Source organism: Pristiophorus japonicus, chromosome 1, assembly GCF_044704955.1.
Source record: "Pristiophorus japonicus isolate sPriJap1 chromosome 1, sPriJap1.hap1, whole genome shotgun sequence".
Lineage (NCBI taxonomy): Eukaryota > Metazoa > Chordata > Chondrichthyes > Pristiophoridae > Pristiophorus > Pristiophorus japonicus.
In genome coordinates, this window is record NC_091977.1 from 329,591,799 (window position 1) to 329,616,976 (window position 25,178).

Below are 25,178 nucleotides of genomic sequence, written 5' to 3' on the forward strand. Positions count from 1 at the left end.
CACAGCCCTCTGGGGTAGAGAATTCCAACGATTCACCACCCTCTGAGTGAAGAAACTTCTTCTCATCTCAGTCCTAAATGGCTGACCCTTTACTCTGGAACTGTGACCCCTGGTTCTAAACTCCTCAGCCAGAGGAAACATCCTCCCTGCATCTACCCTGTCAAGCCCTGTAAGAATTTTGTTTCAATGAGATCACCTTTCATTCTTCTAAACTCAAGAATATAGGCCTCGTCTACTCATTCTCTCCTCATAGGACAATCTCCCCATCCCAGGAATCAAGTCTGGTGAACCTTTATTGCATTCCCTCAATGGCAAGTATATCCTTCCTTAGGTAAGGAGACCAAAACTATACACAATACTCCAGGTGTGGTCTCACCAGGGTCTTATATAATTGCAGTAAGATATCTTTATGCTTATACTCAAATCCTCTTGTAATAAAGGCCAACATATCATTTGCTTTCTTAATTGCTTTCTGTACATGCATGTTAACTTTCAGTGATTTGTGTACAAGGACACCCAGGTCCCTCTGAACCATTTAAAAAAAATACACTGGTTTTCTATTTTTCCTACCAAAGTGGATAATTTCCCATTTCTCAATATTATACAGATTGTACCTCTCTGGTCCGGCACCCTCGGGACCTGACTGGTGCCGGAACAGAAAATTTTCCGAACCACGGGAGGCTCCCTCAGCCAATCGCTGAACACACACTCACTGACTGACAGCTGCTCCAGCCAATCAAAACTTTAAAAAAAATAAACCCTCCTCTCCCTCAGGCCCAACTAATGCCGAACCACAGATGTTTCCAGACCAGAGAGGTCCAACCTGTATTCCATTTGCCATATTCCTGCCCACTCACTTAGCCTGTCTATATATGCATTTAAGGGGAAGCTAGAAATGTACATGAGGGAGAAAGCTATAGAAGGATATGCTGATAGGAGGCTCGTGTGGATCATAATCACCAGCATTGACCAGTTGAGTTAAATGGCCTGTTTCTGTGCTGTACATTCTATATCATTCTATGCAAGAGAGTTTGGGGAATCTTCTTTACACAGAGCTGTTGGAGTGTGGAATGCTTTGCTACAGCGAGTAACAGAGGTGGAGTCCATTGCATTTTTTAAGAGAAGAGTTGATAAATGTTTGAAGCAGGGCAAGATACAGGATTAAGGGATGAGATTGAGACAGAGGATTAGTTTAAGAACTGGCACTGAAACAATGGATCAAACGGTTTCCATCTGTCCTAAAAACTTTTAGCAGTTGATAGTTTTTATAAAATAGATTTATTTTTGTAAAGTTGAGTGTCAGCTGTGGCTCAGTGGGTAGCAATCTCGCCTCGGAGTCAGAAGGTTGTGGGTTCAAGTCCCACTCCAGGGACTTGAGCACAAAAAAAATCTAGGCTGACACTCCAGTGCAGTGCATTGTCGGAGGTGCCTTCTTTCAGATGAGACATTAAACCAAGTGGACGTAAAAGCTCATCACCGCACAATGGTATAAGCTGCTGCTATTGTGACTTGTAAACAGATATTCCAGCTGTCTCGTCTTGACTGCTACTATCTCACTACTCTCCCAATCCACAGCACTGCTCTCTCACATGAATGTAAAAGATCCCATAGCATTACAGTTGAACTTCCCCAGTCTGGGACTCTCTGGTCCGGAAACATCCGTGGCGGAACTGCCACTTTCCTGGGACTGGGCTTAGAGCTCACTGTTAAGCATTCCCATGACGCTCAACATCTCACTCTGCTTCCTCATTGTGGAATTGTGGGACTTGACGGCACAGTGAAGGGGTGTCAGACCCGAGCCAGACAGAGAAATGACCAATCACCAACATTCCCCGCCTCTCCTCCCTCACTCAGCGATCACCAGCACTGGCCCAAGACCGAGTTACAGAGAGATCTTTTCAAGAGACAGAGATTTCTGGGGAAAGAGAAAAGGAAAAAGCACCTTATAGTGAGCGCAGTGATTGACAAGGGGCTGACCACCATCCAGCATCTGAAAAGGCGATGCTCGAGTAAGAGGGCGAATATCACGCTCTCAGGGAAGAAGAAGAGAAAGCTACAGAAACAGATCCAGCACAGCCAGAGGGAGAGATCTGCATTGGACATTAAACCTGCTCCATCGAGGATCCGGCCTTCTGACAAGATGGAGGTTGTTATGTAATGATGTGTGTATCGTCCCAGTACCTTAAATGTAATGTAAGCACTATGCCACACCACAGAGGGCGCTGTGGTGGGAAACCCTGGTAGTACCTGCAACAGGTGCTATACAAGGCTGACCACCACACCTGAGAGGCACTCTGGAGCTGAACAATAAAGGACTAAGGTCACAGCAGTTAGATTTACACCAGACCGTGTGGAGTCAGTGATTTGTGTGCTACATACACCACATTGGCAACGAGGAAGCGGACGAACTCCACGCAACCATGGCGACTCTGGGCTCGCTAAAGGATTTTACCGTGGGCAATGATTGGGAGGCCTTTACGGAAAGGCTCGAGTTCTACTTCACAGCAAACGACCTGACGGAGAACACATACGCAATGAGAGAGAAGCGTAAGGCGATATTGCTCTCCAGTTGTGGCGATGAGGTTTACTGTCTCGTCAGGGATTTTCTGGCACCTGGGAGCGCCAGGGATAAGTCATATGAGGAGCTGACTGAACTCATTCGTGACCAGTTGAAACCGAAGGAGAGCATCCTCACGGCCAGATACAAATTTTACCATCACTGCAGACCCGAGGGCCAGGATGTCACCAAATATGCTGCAGACCTCAGGAGACTCGCGGCGCCGTGTGATTTTGGGGCACACCTTGACGAGGCTTTGCGGGACGTTTTCGTTATGGGGATTGGCCACGAGGGACTCCTTCACAAGCTTCTGGCCGCGGAACCCACAGTCACTCTGACAAAGGCCATCACCATCAGCCGGGCATATATGATCTCGACTTGCAGCACCAAGCAAATAATCTACACAGTCTCGAACCCGGCAGGCACTGTCCACAGGATAGCGCCCACCATGGACAAAAGTGCAGAATGTGGCTCTGCCCGGGGCAGAGAGCACGGACCTCGGGATCCTGGAACTCAGAGTCCGCTGAGGGGGGCCAATCAAGCAGCACCATGCTGGCGTTGTGGAGGAAGCCATGGGGCTCACCGGTGCAGGTTTGCGGAGTACACGTGCAATACCTGCCACGTTAATGGCCACCTTCAGCGTATGTGTAAAAGAAATCAAACTCACCATGTGGCTGAGGAGATGGGGGATGATCCACTGTTCAGCGAGGAGCGATGATGATGAGGTGTTTGGACTGCACACGTGTACCGACGATTCGCCCCCAGTGATAAGGGAAGTAAAAATCAACGGAGTCCCTGTGAGTATGGAAGTGGATACGGGATCGGGTCCGTCGTTGATGAGTCGGAGAACTTTTGATAAACTGTGGATTAACCCAGCTGCACGACCCAAGCTGGTCCTGGTCACGGCGAAGCTGCTTACCTACACCAGGGAACCAATACCTGTTCTTGGCAGAGCGATGGTGCAGGTATCCCACGGGGACGAGACGCACACTTTACCTCTGTAGGTCGTTGCAGGCGATGGGCCGACACTCCTCGGCCAGAGGTGGGAAGACTTCATCGCCCCACAGGCTGCTGCTCCCCGGGGTGCTGCCGTGCCCCGGGTCCCCAGAGGCAGCGCCGACCGAGCTGGAGCTGCAGCCTCAATCCCCCCACAGGCAGGTCCCAGGCCTGGACCTCACACCAAGATCCTGCAGCCCCAGCCCCGGACCTCACACACAGATCCCGCAGCCTCAGCCCCCACAGGCAAGCAACCCTGCACAGAGCGGCCTTGTGGGGGGGGAGTGAGCCGGCGGGGTGCGAGGGATTCAGGATGGCCGGCGGTTCGGAAGAGCCCCGCTGAGGAGCTGTTAGCGTTGGGCGGCGGCAGCAGCTGGAGGTCGGAGGCCGCGGGGGACGCGGCAAGTGCGGCTGTTGGAGAGGCCACGACGGCCGCAGGAGAGGCGGCAAGTCAGGTGGCAGCGGAGGGGAGCGGAGGCTGCGACGGCGGAGGGCATCCGGAGCGGCGGAGAAGATGGCGGCGGCATCGTGTCGGAGCAGCAGAGCATCAAAGATGGCGGCGCCCAAGGAGAAGCCTCGTGGAATCCTCCTGCATCAAAGATGGCGCCTTAAAAAGGAAATGCGCCCGGGAGTCTTAAAAGGGCCTTACCAAGAGGTGGTCCCCACAAAGGACTTCTGTCAGGCAGAGCGCGTCTAAAATGAGCTATGTTAATGTGAGATAGTGAATTTATAATAAGAATTACTTTTTTAATGCTGAATGGCCACTGTATTTGTGTAAAATAATGGATGAAGTACAATTAATGATAACGGCTAACAAGGAAATCAAGGATCCATTACCAGTCAATAACCAGTTAATGTACAGATAATATGTACCATACTAACGCACTGTCTATGCCCACCTGCCTTCCGTTGGACAAGTGTGATGTTATGTAATGATGTGTGTATCGTTGTCCTGCGTCCTGGTTGGGGGGGGAAGGTGATGTTATGTAATGATGTGTGTATCGTCCCAGTACCTTAAATGTAATGTAAGCACTATGCCACACCACAGAGGGCGCTGTGGTGGGAAACCCTGGTAGTACCTGCAACAGATGCTATATAAGGCTGACCACCACACCTGAGAGGCACTCTGGAGCTGAACAATAAAGGACGAAGGTCACAGCAGTTAGATTTACACCAAACCGTGTGGAGTCAGTGATTTGTGTGCTACATACACCACAGAGGTGGAGGGACAGAGGCAAGAAAAGGAAAGGCGGAAAGGTGCCGAACATGGAAATGAAAGTATAAGAAATCATGGAGCAGTCGGTATGAAGAGAACAGGGTAAAATATACACGCGACGATGTTGGACGGTAACTACTGCTGCCCAGGTGTCGAGTTTGGGGACGGTGAACTAAAAGGGCCCTTGAGGACTTACTGTCATGGTGCGATTGCCGGCACTGTTCACATCCTGGCTCCCCAGAGATTTCCTCAACTCCGTAAATTTGTCAAATTACCATTTGGGTGATTTGTATGTACAAACTGAGCTACCGTAACTGGAAATAAAGAGCCGATTATTGATAACGCCAAAAAAAAAATGACCTCCCATAGTTCGGAAAATTCTCTGTTCCAGCACCGACGGTGCCGGACCAGAGAGGTTCAACCTGTATTTCGAAGAAGAGCAGGGGAGTTATCCCCGGTCTCCTGGCCAATATTTATCGCTCAATCAACATAACAAAAAAACATTATCTGGTCATTATCACATTGCTGTTTGTGGGAGCTTGCTTGGCTGCCGCGTTTTCCACATTACAACGGTGACTACACTCCAAAAAGTACTTCATTGGCTGTAAAGTGCTTTGAGACTTCCAGTGGTCATGAAAGCTGCTGTATAAATCCAAGTTTTTTTTAAGATTTGAAAGTAAAAAATAACAGGGTTGTAAAATTGATTTCTTTTTCATGAGAAAAGATTTGAGCATGGATGAGGTACTGAGGGAATTTCTGCTATGGATTGGGGAGAACAGTGAGACAGTAGCAGTCAAGACGAGACAGATGTAATATCTGTTCACAAGTCGCAATAGCAGCAGCTCATACCATAGTGCGGCGATGAGCTGTTCTATAAAGTTTTGCAAACACAAAGGAATCTTATTATTGACCAACACAATGGAGATACATAATCTTCACCACCACAGTGCGCATCCAACCCCAATAAACTACCAGGGAATAAATTACTGGGAGGACAGCAAGAAAAAAAGACTATGGACGGAATTTCCGGTCCTTTGCACTCCGTTTTTCGCCTCAGAGCAGCGACAATGGGATCTTCTGGGCGGGCAGTCAGCCTCCAGCGCCCTGAGGCGGTTTTGCGGCAGTGCGGAGCAGCACCACCCGGAAGAGCTGTGCCAGGGGTGTTGCACACCGGCGTGCTTTTTGACTCCCGCCTGACTCCGGAGAGCGCCCTCGCAGTGAATGCCTGGGAAATCGGGCGGCCCAACCTATACCAACTATAAAGAGGTAAGTAATGCAGTCCTAAGGTAAGTGTGATTGTTTTTTCTTTTAATTTGTTTTGCGATTTATGTTGTGGTAGCGTGGGTTATGTATTGGGAATGATTTTGTGTAGTTTTTTCCAGGGTTTTTTTCTCCCCAGGCATCTCTCGATGTGTAACGCCTCCCTCAGTACTGCGCCCCAGACTCAGGGCCCAGCTGCCCAATTTTGATGACTGAGGCGCAAACTGTTCCTGGGTGCAAACTTTACTGCCCCATCCTGAAAGCATCAAAGCCAAAAATCCAGCCCTATGCTCTTTATTCTTTAGCTTTCCTATTAAGGTCTGCATCTTGTATGACTCCCCTCTACCAAAATAATTTTGAGCCAGTTAATGAAGGGTAGAATTTCCACAGGGGTTTTCTCAATCTCCACCATAACTTTGGTATAAAATCAGTTGGAATCCCTGGCGAAATGGCATAAACGGGGTTTCAACTGATCTTCCACCCTAGTTACGATGGGAGATCAGAGGAACTGCCACAGAAATTCTACCTCAAAGTAGTTGAAGATGTTTTCTTTCGTAAGTTTTTTGTTTGAACAAATTCAGTGCATAGATTCTTCTTAAAAAGTGCAAATGTGACGATTTGCACAAACACTACTATGCTGTTAATGCCTTTTTTTCTCTCCTCTCTCCCGCAACAGCTGCAAGAGATTGCTATATTCCCTCTAGAAACAAAACCCAAACCATGATGCAAAATTACAAAAGTGTATAAATATTCATAGCTCACCTGATTAAATAAACTTAACTCACCTCCCACTTTTCAATGTTATTTGCTCCACGTTTGCTCGTTCTGAGGAGGTACAGCTTTCCTGTTCCATCTGACAAGGTTGCCCATGTAGGTGACGTAAAATGCATAGAAGCGCAGACTAAGGTGTCACAAGATTTAATCTCTGCTGACAGCCGGAACACCTCCCTGGGTTTGCTTATTGCAGTCTCCTTTCAATACAAATATGAATTTTTAAAAGTCAAGTGATCAGTGAAGATTTAGTCAATGAAAAATTAACATTAAAAAAAAATTGTTTCGAAAATGTTTCTACTTAGGAAAGGCACATTAAGTTGCCGTGTCATATTTATGCCCTAAACAGACATTAGGAACAGTCACTGTACGATAAATAGAAGTGCAACAACTATAGCTAGCAATTTAATAACGGAATTAACAAGCAGCATCAAATCATCAAAAAAGACCATCTAGTTCACCTTCTACTACCCTGGTAGTCACATGATACAACGATTACGGAATTGTTGACTAATTACAGCAATAATCAATTAGTCTACAACAGATCCAGACATGAGGTGAGGAAAAACCCCAGTGGTGGAGACTACTTACAAGTAGGATTTGATACATTTAGCAGAACTAGGATTGCAAATCCTCCCAGATTGTCCTGGAGTCTCCAGGAATTAAAAATTAATTTCCCAGACACTCACAGAAGGAAAATTATAGGGGCATTTCTTCTCTTCTTTCTCTCTAGCAGACTCACAACAAACAGCAAGGCCACAACATGCCCAGGATGGAAAGTAACCCCGGCACATGTGCACTGCGGTTAAACTACACCATGGATAGAGATGCTTCTCGAGTGCAGAGGATTATGAGTATCGTAACTGCAATTAATAACTGGTTATTGGGCGCCCAATGGCGGAGCGTGGGCATGGGTGGTTGGAGGTGCCACAAGTAGGCCGCTTGCACAGATACTGGCTAGTTGCATTGCAGAAGCCTTGGTCAAGTGGGTCATCCACTCTTTTGGTTAGGAAATTATGTGGGAAAGTGGAGAATATAGAAAGTGGAAACTCAAAATGCGCCATCTCAGTTATGTCTGTCAATGACTATTACAAAGTTTGATGATTGAAATAATGCAAGTACAAGGCGTTGTTTGTACGATTAAATATTGGAGTTTTGCAGGTAGTTATTCTTAGTTATCGCAATATTACTACCTTAATGGGGCAACAAGAGAAAGAGGATGTGGCCCACCTTCAAACTTTATTTGGGCACTCTTCACAGGATAACATTTAGGGGTCGAAATTCGCTACCACCGTTTTTGAGGCGATGTCACCGCCTGAGTGTTGATTTTACTGCCAGATGTTAGGTGCAGGTTCCAACTGCCAAAGATGAGAGCTGCGCTAAAAAGTGGCATTGCACATTCATCCTCGGACAGGAGCTCAGGAGGCCTACTGAATTTCGCATCGGGAGGCTGCCGCAATGCTAGCTGGAAAACGAGAAGAAAAGGGAAGAAAAAAAACTCAACTTCTCTAACCCACACGCAAACTTCCCCACTTTTACAATTAATGAAAAATGAAGAAATAAAGAAAAAAAACTTACCTTGTTCCCTGGTTGATTTAGCCCGAGTTCCGCTGTTTACTCACCACTTTTTCCAGACTGTAAGAACGCCTGCTGGGAAGGCCGACGTTCAAACTAAATATCACGCTAGGGGCGCCAAGGAGGTGTTGCACGTGTGCTGACGGCAAGATTTCCATGGCATTAGCCGGCGGGACATAAAGTTTTAACGCTCTAAAAAATGGCCATTGAATTTTGCGTCATGCGTGAAGAGCACCCAGCACCACTCCCAGCTGCCTAACTCCCAGTTAACACCGCCGTTATCAGCAGGCGTTAGCAACTGAATTTCGACCCCTTAGTGTTTTTTTTTACATGGTTATATGGACATGGATTATATCTGCACAAGGGCACAAAATTATGAATAGATATATATATATATAACTTTTTTTTTAAAGTTGAGGAAGTGGCACAACACACCCTGCACAACGAAACATGGGCTTCCAGATGCTGAGCTTGTGATCTTGTGTGTGCTGTTGTGGGGAAGCCCTAAGTGGAAGGGCAGGGATCCACTATCCCTTCAGCACTTTCCAAATCAGTAGAAAATTCACTGGCTGGACAGGCGATGAACAGGAGGCCCGGATTTTGCGGTCAGCAGTGAAGTGACGCAGCTCGGTACTGACCTCGAAGAAAGCTGCCCACAAACTTTTAGCGGTCTCTGTGGCGTGGATTTCACATTTCCCAATGTTAATTTCATTCTGCCGCTATCTATAGGGGATCTCTGGTGTCCAACAACAGTAATCTCATCAAGCTGGCTAAGCAGTCAACAAATTGAAGGATTTTCATAGATAGCAAACCAGGAAGTAACAAGCAAGTTTTATGATTCATTTTTTATAATTTTACAGAAAGCTAAATAAAGATAAAGATCCGCATGGGATTAAAGGTAGAAGCTGAAGTATCATAAACAAACTTTAAACTTTTTATTAAATTATTTTTAAAAATCTAAGGAATTTTTATCATGGAATGGAGAAATTTGACATTCCATAAAAGTTCATATCAATTCAGTGATTTGTACAGTGCACCCTGTGGAGAAGCAGGGTATCAGTGACAGCAACTTCTGGATTTATGCATTTAACTGCACATTTGCGAACTCCAGAAGTTGCTGTCAGTTTTAGTAATGATGGCGACGCTAACAGTTTTGCCGTCATTACAACCGCAAATTGCGGGCCATAGAATCCAAGTACACAGAGCTCTTCCAACAGTGGTCTAAGTTGACGATTTAATTGCAAATTCCCCATTTGAATCATTATACAAACAATGACAGTACTGTATTGGCACTGCCTTTTTAACAACTGCAAAACTTCCAGCTAAAGACCGCTGAGCCCAGCTCAGCGTATATATTCAACTACCAATATGGATGGATTGTAGTAACATAATCCTTTGATCTAGTAAAACAGAGCAGTTGCTGCTTTGGGCTTCGTGTTGCTTGCACATAGATTCTAGTTACTGGTTTGTTGTTCCCAGAACAGAAATGCACCAAAAACATCTCAAGCAAAACAAATTGTGTAGCTGCTCTCAGAAAAAAAAATCAATAGTGGTAGTACAGCATTGCCAAATCCCTCAAGGTAGTCTGATGAAACAACAAGCAGTCAGCAAAAGAATTTATGAAAGAATAATTACAGCAACCTTGTGGATGTTTAAAGAAAAACAAAAACAGTTGTGTTGGCTGTGTATGTCGACTTAGTGTAATTTATAGGACAGGAGTGAATGTCTGAACAGCGAATTATTTCTCCATCGAACTACCCTATCAAGCCACAATACACTAGCTTGAACCAGAGGATGAAAGTCCAGTTAACGACATACATTGGCCCAAATTTAGCATTCAACGGCAAAGGAACGAGGGAGGGAGAGATGGGCGTGGGGGGGACGGAGAGAGAGAGGGAGACGAAGAGAGGGAGAGAGAGAGGATGGAAAGAGCGAGAGAGCGAGGGAGATGGAAAGAGAGAGATGGTGAGGGTCCAGAAGCGTGTAGTCCATTCCCAAGAACTGAGCGGTGCCCACAATTTGGAACACGGGTGGAGGCGCAGAACATGTATGGCTGCTGGAAGGAGGTTAAAGCAAACAAGTTTTAGGCCCTCGGTGAAACAAAAGTGAGAATTGTTTTTTTTTTTAAATTCAGAAAATTGTTTAAAGCCGGAAACAAATACGGGAAAGTGATGTTGAATGTCCCGTTCCAGTTAAATGTTGCCAAGTGTTGTCCCATTTTTGAAAGAGTTTATCAGGGTTATTTAAATCGTTTTATGAGAAAGGGGGAAAAGTTTGTGCCCAAGTTTGTGAGAGACGGAGAGAACGCCAGCAGAAAAAGTGGAAATAACTTCTCCAAAACTGACCCCAACTCATTGGCAAGGCTGGGGATAGATAACCTCACTGCATTCTTAGGATGTTTAACCACTTTATTCACTTTATTATTTGAGCTCCATTTGGAATGAGAGTTTATTTTATTGTTTTTTGTTGTATATTTAACAACAACATTGAAGAGGGGAAAAAGAAACTTGGAGCAACTTCTGTCAAAGCTACAACAAGACTTGAAAGAAATTAAAGATTTTTAATTAACTTTTCATAAAAAAATGAGTGTTAAAAACACTTTCTTTCCCCCGAAGTTTCAAATATGATTTTGGAAAAAACAGAAACAAAAAATCAATTTTCCCCTCATCTAAACAAGTTTCATTCAAGTCTTGGAAGTCCAATGCTTTTAAAGTGGTTCTGAAATGATTAAAACATTTTTAAATTGAAATTTCTTAGTACAGTATTTGATTTTGAACGATCGACAGAAGTGAGTAGCTTTACACAAACATGCAACCATGCTGTTGAGGGGGAGGATCGGGGAGGATTTGTAGAAGTTACATAGTACTTTTTATTGAGTTTAAAAAGATACATCATTAAGACATTCAGGAAGAGAACCAAATGAGAAAAACACAAACAGTTTTATTCTGTCTGTCGATCTATAGTCCTAACAAGTCCCAGGAATAGTGTAAATATAGATTTCCTCTTAAACGTTTCGTAGCATGTTAATAGAAACAAGGGTTATGTAATGATGTATAAAATTCCTGTCTGCCAACCAGTTCTCTATCCACATCAATACATTACCCCCAGTACCATGTGGTTTAATTTTGCACACTAATGTCTTGTGTGGGAACTTGTCAAAAGCCTATTGAAAGTCCAATACACCACAATCACTGGTTCTCCCTTATTCACTCTACTAGTTACATCCTCAAAAATTTCTAGAAGATTTATTAAGCATGATTTCTCTTTTATAAATTCCATGCTGACTTGGACCGATCCTGTCACTGCCTTCCAAAGGCGCTGACATTACTTCTTTCATAATTGATTCCAGCATTTGCCCCACGACCGATGTCAGACTAACTGGTCTATAATTCCCTGTTTTCTCTCTCCCTCCTTTTTTTAAAAAAGTGGGGTTACATTAGCTACCCTCCAATCCATAGGAACTGATCCAGAGTCTATAGAAGGTTGGAAAATGACTACCAATGCATCCACTATTTCTAGGGACACTTCCTTAAGTACTCTGGGATGCAGACTATCAGGCCTTGGGGATTTATCGGCCTTCAGTTCCTTCAATTTCCCTAACACCATTTCCTGACTAATAAGGATTTCCCTCAGTTCCCTCTTCTCGCTAGACCTTTGGTCCTCTAGTATTTTCGGGAGGTTATTCGTGTCTTCCTTAGTGAAGACAGAACCAAAGTATTTGTTCAATTGGTCTGCCATTTTCTTGTTCCCTATTATGAATTCCCCTGATTCTGACTGCAAGGGACCTACATTAGTCTTCATTAATCTTTTTTCTCTTCACATATCTATGGAAGCTTTTGCAGTTAGTTTTTATGTTCCCTGCAAGCTTACTCTCATACTCTATTTTCCCCTTCCTAATTAAACTCTTAGTCCTCCTCTGTTGAATTCTAAATTTCTCTCGGTCCTCAGGGTTGCTGCATTTTCTGGCCAGTTTATAGGCCTCTTCCTTGGATTTAACACTTTCCCTAATTTCCCTTGTCAGCCACGGTTAAGCCACCTTCACTTTTTTATTCTTACGCCACACAGGGATGTACAATTGTTGTAGTTCATCCATGTGATATTTAAATGTCTGCCATTGCCTATCCGCCATCAACCCTTTAAGTATCATTCTCCAATCTATCCTAGCCAATTCACATCTCATACCGTCGAAGTTTCCTTTCTTTAAGTTCAGAACCCTAGTCTCTGAATTAACTGCGTCACTCTCCATCTTAATGAAGAATTCTACCATTATGTTCACTCTTCCCCAAGGGGCCCCGCATTACCAGATTGCTAATTAATCCTCTCTCGTTACACAAGACCCAGTCTAGGATGGCCTGCTCACTAGTTGGTTCCTCGACATATTGGTCTAGAAAACCATCCCTTATACACTCCAGGAAATCCTCCTCCATCGTATTGCTACCAGTTTGGTTAGCCCAATCAATATGCAGATTAACGTCACCCATGATAACCTGGGTGTCATGGTACGTCAGTCATTGAAGGTAGGCATGCAGGTACAGCAGGCAAATGGCATGCTGGCTTTCATAGCGAGGGGATTTGAGTATAGGAGCAGGGAGGTCTTACTGCAGTTGTACAAGGACTTGAGTATTGTGTGCAGTTTTGGTCTCCTAATCTAAGGAAGAACATTCTTGCTATTGAGGGAGTGCAGCGAAGGTTCACCAGACTGATTCCCGGGATGGCAGGACTGACATATGAAAAAAGACTGGATCGACTAGGCTTATATTCACTGGAATTTAGAAGAATGAGAGGGGATCTCATAGAAACATATAAAATTCTGGCGGGATTGGACAGGTTAGATGCAGGAAGAATGTTCAGAAGCAGTGGTCACAGTCTAAGGATAAGGGGTAAGCCATTTAGGACTGAGATGAGGAGAAACTTCTTCACTCAGAGAATTGTGAACCTGTGGAATTTTCTACCACAGAAAGCTGTTGAGGCCAATTCATTAGATATATTCAAAAGGGAGTTAGATGTGGCCCTTAAGGCTAAAGGGATCAAGGGGTATGGAGAGAAAGCAGGAATGGGGTACTGAAGTTGCATGATCAGCCATGACCATATTGAATGGTGGTGCAGGCTCAAAGGGCCGAATGGCCTACTCCTGCACCTACTTTCTATGTTTCTATATGTTTCTATGAAGCTACAATATTTGTTTATTGAGAAAGACACAGAAAATTCTTTCATTAAACTAATAATGTACAATTTCGATTTGGTATAAATGTTTGAAATAGGAGATTAAAAATTGAGAGTACAATGAAGTTTGTTTCCTACTATTTAATTTGGAAGTACCTAAAATAATTCAACACTTTGTGATGAGAGCAGGGATTAATGTTGTGGAGAACGTTTGAGAGAAAAACATTAGAAGCGAAATTTGTAAATTAACATCTTTGTCAACATATTAGTAAACATTTGCAAGTCAATCTCATTGGTTCCCCTATCCAGGAAGAAAGATGTTTATTTCTGTTAAATCATAACTTTTCCTGCTTTTTGTGAAACAAATTGTGTATATGTTTTTTTGCATTTGTGAAAAAGTGCTACATTTCTGACGTGTTCCATGGCAAGGGGGGCAGTTGTCGGTTCAGGAAGACAACGTTTATTAATGGAAGTGATTGAAGTTGGCAATACAGATACCCATTCTTGTTCAGTTCTTTTTAATACTGTGAACTAAAGAACTACAGCATTTTATATTTGTTGGTTGTCTGGTTGCATTGTGATTAATATTCTACTTACTTATGTGGATGTACAGCATGTCAGCACCATAGGAAAGCTGTTGCTTGTGCAGCCATTGCTTTAGTGACATGTGGGATGGGCTAATAAGTTGAAAACTTTAAAAATACAAATTGCACGAATAGATATGCTTCTTTCAGCTCACACTGGGCTTTTGGATTGTTTGCCGATGCATAACCATGTAACTGAGTGACATTTCTGAAGTGTTAATGCATTATTATGCAGTTCTTTTATAATCCCAGTTATTTCTGACAAGTAATTTTTTATTAAATAGAGTTTGTACACGACGAACTCGAAGCTTTTAATTAATTCTACTGTAAACAAACTTGCAGAATGGGCATGTAAATTACAAATGAATTTCAAAATAGGTAAGTATGAGATGTGCATTTTGGTAGGAGGAATAAGGATGTGATCTATTCCTTGGAAAATAAGAGTCTAAATGGGTTAGAGGTTCAAAAGGGATCACGGGGTATAGATTCACAGATCATTAAAAGTAGCAACGCATGTTAAAAAAGCCACTAAATGCAAATAAAGCAAATAAAGTTTCTGTTGTAAAAGTTGTTGTCGTTTTAAAATTTGCTCATGGACGGAAAGATCGCACTCAAAGGAGATCATGGTTTACTCAGTACAACAAAAAATTAGAGGGAACATTGCTGTACATGTGCATACTCCGGGAGTTGCTGTTTGACTTATTCCATAACGGTGAGTGCTGTTTGCAAAATTCTTAATGCAAAATCCGGGCCATTATCTCAGCCGCTCCATTCAATTGTCTTTCCCTTGCTAATTTGCTTTGAACTCATCTTCTCCTTTTATCCTATTAAATTAAGTTCCCCTTTGATCCTTCACGGCATGAAAAGATAGAAAATTACAGAGTAATACTCTCAATAGTTCTTGCCTGCTACCTTCAAATACTAAAGATAATTCTCTCTCTTTAAAGCCAATAGTTTTCCTCTGCTATCAACAATAAAAGTGACATTGAAGGCAGAACCACTTCCAGATAGCAGGCTGGAATGAATTTGCTCTCACTTTCCTTCTCCTCAATATATTTTCTACAACCATTGGAAATAAGTTCAGATTTTATATATTTAAAACAAAACCTCAAATTACATTATACAATCACAGAAAGCAGCTTTTAACCAAAAAATAAGTCAACTTATAAGGATAGATGCCATTATTTTACCGTCTAAGGCAGTTCAACATTATTTGAGGGCTTATTCCGTGGTGAACCACAGCCTAGCATTTATCCTAAAAATAAACCGCAATTGTCACGAGAATTCAGTGAAAGTATTCAATCAGCCTTGCATCTAATCCTATATTGTAATATCAGCCAGTAATGTCATGCTTCAGTGCTCTGCATATGCTAAAGCATGTGGGGAATGTCAAAGCAGATATTAGATGGGCAATAATTATTGTAACAAGCAAGCCAAAAAAGCAAGAGGGTAACACAGCACAGAAATGTTTTGCAATTGCATGCTTTGATAGCTACAACAAGTGCTTGTATCTTTTAGTAAATTTGATGTGCATTTTCTTAAATCGAATTGTTCAGGGATTTAGCTATTGTAAGAGAAAATTAGCATTAGGGGTATAAGCGAAATAAGGTTTAAAGTGTCGGCTTCTACATTGGCTCAGCAAAAGGGGCAGAAGGTCTGTGGCTGACCTCAATTCTAACATATTCCAGCACCAAGGACCCAGAAGCCTCTGATTCAATATTGATGTACCAAAACACTAGATAACATTAAGGTACGTCCAGTCCGACAAAATAAGACTCTGTGAAAAGATTCTAAACAGACTTTTAGGCGCTACGTACGATCAGCAAATTCTAACCCAATGAGGTCATCCCAGTTAAGGTCTAAAGGTCTTGCTTTGAGATCTTGGTCTGTCAATCCAAAATATTATTAAAAAGGTAACCCAATTAGAGATTGAGGGAGGTCGTACCGGGGGGGGGGTGCCGAAGGGATCTATGAAATGTATAAATGATGTACAATTTTGTTATTCAGGGAACATCTCCACTCACAGGCGGCTGTGATGAGAAGTGTTCCCGGATGTCTGTAATTAAAGATCATTATACCTTGCCATCCGTCTCCGTTTAATACTTCGAGGGCTGCTACGCGGGATGGGACGAGTGTCGACCCTTTATATCAAAGGGCCCACTCGTGGGAAGAGAAGCCTTCCCATTTTCCCCTTCACTATGGTACTGACAATGTTTTACCTAACATAGATTCCGAAACAAAACCTTGTAAGGCAACACAAAATAGCAAGCAACTTTTAAAAGAAAAACAGAAAAATCAGTTGCCATTTTGTAGATAAAGATGGTGATTTCACTAAAACTGGCGGCAGTAAAACACACCATCAGTGGCGATGCGAGAGGCCTCATTTCACTGGAATTCTATGCAACAACTTGCAATTATTTAGTACCTTTAACGAAGTAAAACATCCCAAGACACTTCACAGGAGCATTATCAGACAAAACGTTGACACTGAGCCGCATGAGAGACATTAGGACTTGTTAGCAAAAGCTTGGTCAAAGAGGTAGGTTTTAAGGAGAGGGGTAGAGAGGTGGACAGATATAGTTAGGGAATGCCAGAGCTTAGGGCCTAGACAACAGATGGTATGGCCGCCAATGGTGGTGTGATGGAAACTGGAGATGCACAAGAGGCCAGAATTAGAGGAGCGCAGAGATCGTGGAGGGTTGTAGAGCTGGAGGAGGTTACAGAGATAGGGAGGGGCGAGGCCGGGCCATTGAGGGATTTGAAAACAAGCATTCAAAAGTGCGTGTATCAGAAGCCAGTTAAGGATTGCCTTTATATATTATTTGTGTCATTTGACTCTAGCATGTGATGTTTTATCATTCATTTTAAGACTCCTGAAGCTATCTGTTTAGTGACAGTGGCGTAAATTAATTTCAGAGAATTCTGCAATTGCATTTACCAGATATATTCAAGAACAAAGGGCTCAATTTTGGCCCAGCCCATTTCTCGGCGCACTTACCGGAGTTGCGCCGCTATTCTTCGTTCAGAAGTGCACTGAAAAATTTCCTTCCCACTTTGACCGCTGTCCGGCCTCTTCCCTGTGATCGCGCAGCGTGGCCAGTCGAGTCGGGGGTGGAGCCAGCGTCCTGCGCCGAAAACTGTGCCGGGACGTCTGCTCAGGCGCAGTGGAGTCCGGTGCCGATGTCTGCCAACTTTCAGCGCTACTGCGCATGCGCAATCGGCCATTTTTAAAGAGCTACGTAGCTGCTTGTGTTTTGGTGCCAGAAGGAGTGCTGTGGAACGAAATTAACTGCAGAATTCAAGAAGCAGTGCTCTGTTTGTTAATATCAGTGCTGCATGCCTGCAAAAGTGCCAGAAGGAGTGCTGTATTTCTGAAAATCACTGCTGCATACAAAATAAGGACTGTGTGTTTGGAAAAATCACTATGTGTCTAAGAACATTGGAAAAGTGCTGCGAGTGTCTCAGAGCAGCTGCATCTGCAGCAGTACAGCAATGCAGCAACGTGCACCAAGAGCGAAGAATTTCTTGCATGGCGAAGTGGAGATACTTGTTAATGTCATTGAGAACAGATGGCAGGAGCTGGATACAAGCAGAGGTCCCACAAAAGTGCCACCCAAAGAAATGAAGAAACGCTGGAACCAAGTTGCAGTAGATTTCTGGAAGCCAGTGTAAAAAGAAATTGCAGGACCTTGGTCAAGTAGTTAGTGTAAGTAATATTTTCATTTATTCAATGCAATTGCAATTGTAAATGTGACCAGCTGTATATGTCCCACCCAGCAGAAAGACACCCTCTCTAAAATGTTGCATTTTCAGCTTTGCAGAAGAAATTGTCCCACAACAAAAGGGAAAGAAATCGAACAGGCGGCGTCTCCCCAAATCTGCACCTACCGACACCCTTGGAAGACAGGGTCGCTGCTTTGATGGGTCCTGCCTGGTGAAAAACAATCAGTACTGCACAAGCTGGGCCCACACGCGAGGGAGAGGGCAAGTCCTGAAAATTCATCGTGGCCCTTCAAATCAACCTGCTGCCTGGCCTGCGATGTGTGAACCTACTCATGCCACCCATCCTGCCCCCTCCTCTGCTGCTAACCATTTGTCTGTTCTGTTATATTTTGCAGAACCTGATGCCAATCCTGAAGATCCTGAAGATGATTCAGACGCGGATGAGCCTGAGCACGAGAACAGCTTCCAAGCCAACCCTCCAGACCCACATGGAAGGGGGGGGGGGGGGAGGGGAGGGGATGGAGATGGATGAAGGCAACACTGTTCTACTGAATCTTGAGGAGGTCGCGTTAACAGAGTTGCCGTTGGCAACCCCTTCTGTGACTAGTGGTTTGATTTCTGGTGCGACATTCCTTGGTTTCAGCCAGTCCATGATTCGTGGTTTGAGTTCTGGTGCCACATTCCATGGTTTCCCACCGTCCGAGGTTGCGGATCCCAGTGATGGAGGGATGCAGCATGGAACACCCAGGGCCCCACCATCCGGGGTTGTGGGTCCCAGTGGTGGTGGGATGCAGCATGGAACACCCAGGGCCCCACCGTCCAAGCCTGGGGTGTCGCAAGGCAGACCCAGGGTGAGGGGAAGGAGAAATCGACCACGCTCTTCAGAGGTGCAGGATGCAACAGATATGGTTCAGATCATGGCACTGAGTGGGGAGAACTCCTGGACACCATCAGTGGGGTGAGTGATGAGGTAGCGGGACTGTCGGGAGAAGTAACAGGAATGGCACGGGAAATGGGAACGACGTCTGGGAACATCAGTGAGGGAATAGTGTCCATGAGGGAGGGAATGTCAGAGGTAGTGCAAAGGACGACAGTGGCCATGAAGGATGGAATGTCGGAGGTAGTGGAAAGGACGACACTGGCAATGACACAGGCCATCAGGGAAGGAATGTTTCAGTCCACTGAAACACTGTCAGGGTGCATGAGCGAGGGCTTGTAGGAGTTAGCTGCGGCAATAAGGGAACACACCCAGACCATGCGCCCATTGACAGAATCAACTGCCATTCCCACTGCAATCCCCACACCAGCCTCTGAAGACACCCAAGCCGGGCCCTCCACATTAACACCTGACCACACACCCCCCTCCCCCTCCCCCTTCCTTCCCCACTCCCCCTCACCCCCTCCCTCCCCTACTCCACCTCACCCCCTTCCTCCCCCCTCTTCCTTCCCCACTCCCCCCCACCCCCTCCTCTTCCTTCCCCACTCCCCCTCACCCCCTCCTCTTCCTTCCCCACTCCCCCCACCCCTCACCCTCCACTCACCCCCTCCCCCCACCCTCACCCCTCCTCCCTCCCCCACAACCCATCTCCCTCCCCCACAACCCATCCCCCTCCCCCCCTCTCTCCCTCCCCTCTCTCCCTCCCCTCTCCCCCCACCCCTCCCCTCACCCTCCTCCCAACCCTTCCCCCCCCTCCCCCCTCCCCTCCTATTGCGTCCATACTATTAAAGTTAAACTTTCAAAGGTCGTCAGAATGGCAGGAAAGCAGGTAGCACAGGTTTGTAGTTCTCTCTCTCTCTCTCTCTCTCTCTCCCCCCCAAGGTCTGTATGGATGGACCACACCCAAAGGTCTTTTGTCCTCTCCTCTCCCCCTCCCCCCCTAGAGTCTTGTGACCTCTCTCCCTCCCCGCCCCCCCCTCCCCCTCTCCGTTTGCTTGCTGCAGCCTCTCCAGTGATTTTGCTTGCTGCAGTCGCTCTGTAGGCCCCGATGACAGCCAGTTGAATCGCTTCCGCCCTTAGCTCAGGCCGAGTGGCCTCCCGCACCGGCCGGCCCGCTACCTTCCTGGGCCGTGTTTTAAGGTGAAGGTAGGACTTACTTCAATTTTTTATTTGTTATTGAATTCTTATAAACCTTGAAAACAAAAAGTTCTAAGACTTGGTGTTTTAGGTACAGGTCCTCTCTGCTTCCCTTCCCACCCCACCCCTATCCGAGGCCGAATGGCCTCCGATGTTCCTACCTGCGCCAATTTCTTTAACTTTCCACAAGGGTTTTCTGAAGTGGCCACATATGCTGGCCTAAGTAGATTTGAAGTAACTATTAGCTGGCCAAAGTTGCCTAAATGGGCAGAACTGGCGTAGGTGGCTGGTAACACCCCCTTTGGAGAAAAAAAACGAAACTAAAATAATCGTAACTAACTCACTTACACTGATGCAAGTTGATTGTGGAAAATGAGGATTTTTAATTTACACCAGAAAAACCAAAGAAACAAACTTTTAAAAATTCTAGACAGATGGAATTCAATTAGCCTTTTCTCACGAAGAGTTAATCTAAAACGATTAATTTAATTTTTTCCTCGCATCTATCGTAGTCTATTAACATATTATTCAAACCAATATTCCCTTCAAACTGCATCATGCCCCAATTATTTTAGCAATGACATTTTGATATTTGCAGCACCGCTCAGCTATAATACCTTTTACACCTGCTCACACAAGCTGTAACATCGAAACTTTTCGCAGCTTCCTCCATAGCTTTTGACTTTGAGGTGCAGTGACTTCTGGACGTAAATATGGCAACCTTTTTTTTTTTGCACAGCAAGATCCCACAACAGCAAGGAGAAGAATAGCCAGCTAATTTATTTTCTGGTGGTATTGGTTGAGGGAGGAATGTTGGCCAGGCCATTGAGAGAACGCCTTGCTCTACTTTAAAAAGTGCCACAGAATGTTTAACATCCAACTGAATGAGCTGCAGCAGGCAGATAAATTCTGGTTCAATCATCTCAAACTTTCATTATCAACCAAGCTTCACAATATTCAACTGTAGTCAAAAGCTATAAAACGTATTTAAAAGTGAGCATTTTCTAATTCATAGCATTAAATGAATATTTTCTGTAAGTATTTACCAGGAGAGGATAATAATAAAAAAACTATCCAACTTTTGCACTCTATATTCTAGAAAATTACGAAGGTCAGTGTGAGGGAGGTACTTGATAAATTAAAAGGAACAAAAAATTTCATAAATTTCCCGGCACATTCTAGGATTTGAGGGAGATTAGGTTGGAATTTAATGGAGTAAATGGATATTGTCATGAGGAATCATTGGGCAGGTTTCACAGGACTGGAAGCAGACACATGTAGTGCCTTTACTTAAAAAAATGGCAACTAATGTGATCTAGTTGTAATAGAACAGACTTGTTATATAATGGACTCTATTGTGGGATCTTGCTATGCACAAAATGGTTGCCACATTTAAGGAGTAGGAGGAGAACCTACATTGCAAGAATTTGAAACAGCCTGCACCAATTTAGAAGGGAAGAAAAACAGGAAATGTAACCCCGCTGTTCAAGAAAGGAGGAAGAGAGAAAACAGGGAACTACAGGTCAGTTAGACTGATATCAGTTGTCAGGAAAATGCTGGAATCTATTATTAAGGGAGTGGTAACAGGGCTTAGAAAATCATAATATGATTAGGCAGAGTCAACATAGTTTTATAAAAGGGAAATTGTGTTTGACAAATTTATTGAAGTTATTTTAAGGATGTAACTAGCAGGCTAAATAAAGGGGAACCAGTGGATGTAGTATACTTGGATTTCCAAAAGGCATTTGATAAGGTGCCACATAAAAGACTGTTATGCATGCTCATGAGGTTGGGGTAATATATTAGCATGGATAGAGGATTGGTTAATGGACAGAAAACAGACAGTAGGGATAAATGTGTCATTTTCAGGTTGTCAGTGAAGTGGGACAAGTGGGTCTAGGCTAACATTATTAGGCTAACATTATAATAGCTAAGCTAACATTATAATAGCAATGCTTGAATTGTTAGTAAAGTGTATCTTTGAAATAAATGCTGTAGATAGTAATGGTTCTTCACTGAAGCATGCTGGGATACATGACCACAGGTGTCTTTAGAGACAGCTAGCTTATTTTGAAGCTTGGGAAAATAAAGTGTTATTTAGAAGCTTGGGAAAATTACTCATTGTTATGTTCAGAACAAGATAAGAAAAATGAAGGCCAGACAGAGTTGCCATGGGAATGGGAAGCCCAGGCCAGTAGAAGTTCAGAAATGGGAGACACCTGCTAGACTTGAATAAACTCCATTGACTAACTGGGTTGTGAACCTCATGTGGTAAGTGTTGAAACAGTGTGTACTGATTTATGACTGTCGCAAAACAACCCAAATTACAGTAACTTGTGTATTATCAAAATATGCTGCAAACTCTGTATTGTTGAGTGTGGTATCTCAGGCAACTGAGTATCACTCCCTTGCATGTGCTTGAATAAACTCTTTACTTGCTGGACTCAGTAAGAGTGGTTTATTTTTACAACAGCAGGCTGTAATTAGTGGGGTGCCGTAGGATCAGTGCTTGGGCCTCAGCTATTTACAATCTATATTAATGACTTAGATGAAGGGATCAAGTGTATTGTATCCAAGTTTGCTGATGACACAAAGCTAGGTGGGAAAGTAAGCTGTGAAGAGGACACAAAGAGCCTGCAAAATGGGATATAGACAGGTTAAGTGAAAAGAATTGGCATATGGGGTATGTGGGGAATGTGAGGTTATTCACTTCGGTAGGAAGAGTAGAAGAACAGCATATTTTTTAAATGGTGAGAAACTATTAAATGTTGATGTTCAGAGAGAGGTAGGTGTCCTCATACAGCAAGCAAGGGGGTTGGAGTAAAAGAGTAAAAAAGTCTTACTACAATTGTACATCATCATCATAATAGGCAGTCCCTTGGAATCGAGGAAGACTTGCTTCCACTCTTAAAATGAGTTCCTAGGATGCTGAACAGTCCAATACGAGAACCACAGTTTCTGTCACAGGTGGGACAGATAGTCGTTGAGGGAAAGGGTGGGTGGGACTGGTTTGCCGCACGCTCTTTCCGCTGTCTGCGCTTGATTTCTGCATGCTCTTGGTGATGAGACTCTGGGTGCTCAGTGCCCTCCCGGATGCACTTCCTCCACTTGGGGCAGTCTTTGGCCAGGGACTCCCAGGTGTCAGTGGGGATGTTGCACTTTATCAGGGCTTTGTACAGGGCTTTGGTGAGACCACACCTGGAGTACTGTGCACAGTTTTGGTCTCATTATCGAAGGAAGGATATATTTGCCTTAGAGGGAGTGCAACAAAGGTTCATTTGATTGATTTCTGGGATGAGAGGGTTGTCCTATGAGGAGAGATTGAGTAGATTGGGCCTATACTCTGGAGTTTCGAAGAATGAGAGGTGATCTCATTGAAACATAAAAGATTTGGAGGAGGACTGGCAGAGTTGATGCTGAGAAATTGTTTCTCCCTGGCTGGAGAGTCCTAAACTAGGGCCATAGTCTCAGAATAAGACTGAGATGATGTAAGAAACATAGAAACATGGAAAGTAGGTGCAGGAGTAGGCCATTCGGCCCTTCAAGCCTGCACCACCATTCAATATGATCATGGCTGATCATGCAACTTCAGTACCCCATTCCTGCTTTCTTGCCATACCCCTTGATCCCTTTAGCCGTAAGGGCCACATCTAACTCCCTTTTGAATATATCTAACGAACTGGCCTCAACAATTGTGGATTAGAAAAAATAATAGTTTGTTACGTGTTCCTTAGCTCAGCAGTTTACTTAAGTTGAGGACACAGAACAATTCCAGTCATATCAGGAAAAGAGTTGTACAGAGAGCAGAGTTGCGAGGTCAGAGAGAGAAAAACAAGCCTTCGTGGGCATAGCTATGCCGAGAAGGGATTTTAGCAAGGAGCCTTAACAATAAACAAGCTGTCTGTAGAAGACGACATTTAGAACAGAAATATGGAAAACGCTGACCTCAGGAGAATGGGAAGGGGCTGCCAGAGGTACTTACTCCCCTGTAATTGGACCATGGAATGGGTAAAAATGATTGACACCAGGTATCCGCCAGCCCATTGAAATAAGGTATAAGAACGGGCGACCGAGAGAGAAAAACAGGCAATTTGGGCAATCCGCTTCCTCGAGGTGGACATAAGCTGGCTACCGCCCAACAACTTGGTCAAGCTTAACCTCTGGTGTGGATTGACGCTGGCTGACGCCCTAACACCTCCAATAGCTCGAGGGACGACCCAAAAGAAAGAGCCGCTGCCGCAGGCTGCAGGGATCCACCCAATACAAGATCACCGTTCTGCCTCGCCGTCTGTCCATCTGGTCATTGCATTCCGTTCTGGGCCGTAGATCGCTCTCATCTGTTAAGAGTTGTATGTCTACTATAGCTAGCTCAATCGCATGTAGTACCTGGTTATGCTTAAAACTGTAGCTCTTTAATAAAAGGTCTTACAACTCCTAAGACCCTTTGGGTAATCTGTGTGTGACCTGTGATCCAAATCTTACAATGAGGAGGAATTTATTCACTCAGAGGATTGTGAACCTTTGGAATTCTCTACCCCAAAGGGTTGTGGATGCTGAATCATTGAGTATATTCAAGGCGGAAATAGACAGGTTTTTGGACTCATGGGGAATCAACGGATATAGGGATCGGGTGAGACAGTGGAGTTGAGGTCGAAGATCAGCCATGATCTTATTGAATGGCGGAGCAGGATCGAGGGGCCACATGGCCTACTCTTGCTCCTAATCCTTATGTTCTTTTGCCTTCTTTAAGGATATTACAGATAAACTAGATCGTGAAACTTCCCATGATGCAGTTTATTTGGAATTTCAGAATGCATTAGACAGAAGATACACATGAAAGAATCTAACTAAGCTAAAGCCACACAAATCCAGGGTGGAAGATGGGACAGAATGAGCAAGTGGTTAAAAAATAAATATCAATAATACGTATCAGGCTGTAGTCAGGCTGAGGGAGAGATGGTGCTGAATGTAGCAATGTAACGATGAATGCTTGGACCCATGTTGATTCTGATCCTGTATTTTAACTCAAGTCCGAAATGTCATACTTGCGATAGAGGATGGGGAGGGGAGAATATACCCAGTCACCAACATAATTAGTACAGCTATATTACCGTGGCATTTTATTTTTAAATCTTAGTGTTGTAGTTTTTCTCTTAGACCAACAGTAAAAACCTGCTTCAGTGTGTGACAGGTGCAGCAGATTTGCAGCTCCTTAAAGGTGCAAAATTACTAAGGTTTTAGGTTAAATCTTTTGCAACA

At 44.2% G+C, this 25,178-nt stretch overlaps 1 protein-coding gene across 2 annotated transcripts in view; it reads right to left on the reverse strand.

Annotated features, from left to right (window-relative positions):
• Positions 1–25,178, reverse strand: part of nudcd1 (NudC domain containing 1) — a 177,620-nt gene that overhangs the window by 100,247 nt on the left and 52,195 nt on the right. The window contains exon 3 of one of the 2 annotated variants that reach the window (XM_070874279.1): positions 6,815–7,000. The exons of the other annotated variant lie outside the window; for it this stretch is intronic. Coding sequence (XP_070730380.1) covers positions 6,815–7,000 — 186 coding nt within the window. The remainder of the gene's footprint in view (positions 1–6,814; positions 7,001–25,178) is intronic. 2 annotated transcript variants of the gene reach the window in all.